Here is an 898-nt window from a genome sequence, read left to right on the forward strand (position 1 = left end):
GGCCGCAGGTGTTGCCGTAGCTGTCGTAGCCCGAGACCAGGCGGGCCGCGCCCCCCGACACCACCGTGAAGGCGCACACGCTGCCCTGAGGGACGGGACGCCCACCACAACAATTGCCACTTGCGCTGCCGGGTCACGGGTGTCAACGTCCTCGGAGGTCGGCTCGGGGGCCTTGGCGTGGACGACCTTATTTTTTTTCATTCTTTCTTTGTTTTCTCTGCGGTTACTCCTTTTGCATTCCAGAAATGGATCTGAGCGACTCGTGGCGCTTGGAAACTTTGGAAAAGGGTGTCGCTGCACCCTCCGGTGGACAAAATTAGCAACTGTACTTAACAAGGCCAAAGGGGAAGGCGCGTCACGTTTGCAGCCCCTCGGGGCCAGATGTGGCCTCCGACGGGCCGGCCATGAAGCGCGGCCCCGCGCGTTTGACACCCCTGTTCCGGGTTCGCGCGATGTGGTGAGTTTGAAGGAAGATGATGAGGAGCGTTACCATGCCGACACAGAAGATGATGAAGAGGAGGAACCAGGGCAGGTCAGTGCAGCTTCGCTCTTCCAGTGGTCTCCATTCTCTCTTTGTCCTCTGCAACACACAAGCACACACACACACACGCGCGCGCCGTTAGCAGGCCGAATGACCGCGCGGCTAATCGGATGAAGAGCGAGCGGCCATCAGCACGATTGTTGGATTACGGGACGGATTCGCTCGACGTCGCAGGCGCCGAGCGAGCACAAGCGAACGGCGCCGCGCCGCGCCGCGCCGCGCCGCGCCGAACGTGTCCGAGCTCACCTCCGCGCTCCCGCAGCATCCCATCTCATCCCCGGTGTGGGGGGTGGACGTCCGCGCGACGTGACGGGGCTCGAAGCGAGCGGCGCCGACGGCCGGGGGTGGGCTGGGCTG

General features: G+C 63.5%; 1 protein-coding gene across 2 annotated transcripts in view; it reads right to left on the bottom strand.

The window, feature by feature from the left end:
• slc44a1b (solute carrier family 44 member 1b) overlaps positions 1 to 898 on the bottom strand; it is a 12591-nt gene that overhangs the window by 10103 nt on the left and 1590 nt on the right. The window contains exons 1-2 of one of the 2 annotated variants that reach the window (XM_019858269.1): positions 788 to 892; positions 491 to 580 (exon numbers count right to left, since the gene is read on the bottom strand). In XM_019858269.1, coding sequence (XP_019713828.1) covers positions 491 to 580; positions 788 to 811 — 114 coding nt within the window. In that variant the 5' untranslated portion in view covers positions 812 to 892. Of the gene's footprint in view, positions 1 to 490; positions 581 to 787; positions 893 to 898 lie in introns of those variants that run through there. The other variant, XM_019858268.1, reaches the window with a different exon arrangement.

Source organism: Hippocampus comes, unplaced genomic scaffold (genome assembly GCF_001891065.2).
Source record: "Hippocampus comes isolate QL1 unplaced genomic scaffold, H_comes_QL1_v1.1 scaffold48, whole genome shotgun sequence".
NCBI classification, from domain to species: Eukaryota; Metazoa; Chordata; class Actinopteri; order Syngnathiformes; family Syngnathidae; genus Hippocampus; species Hippocampus comes.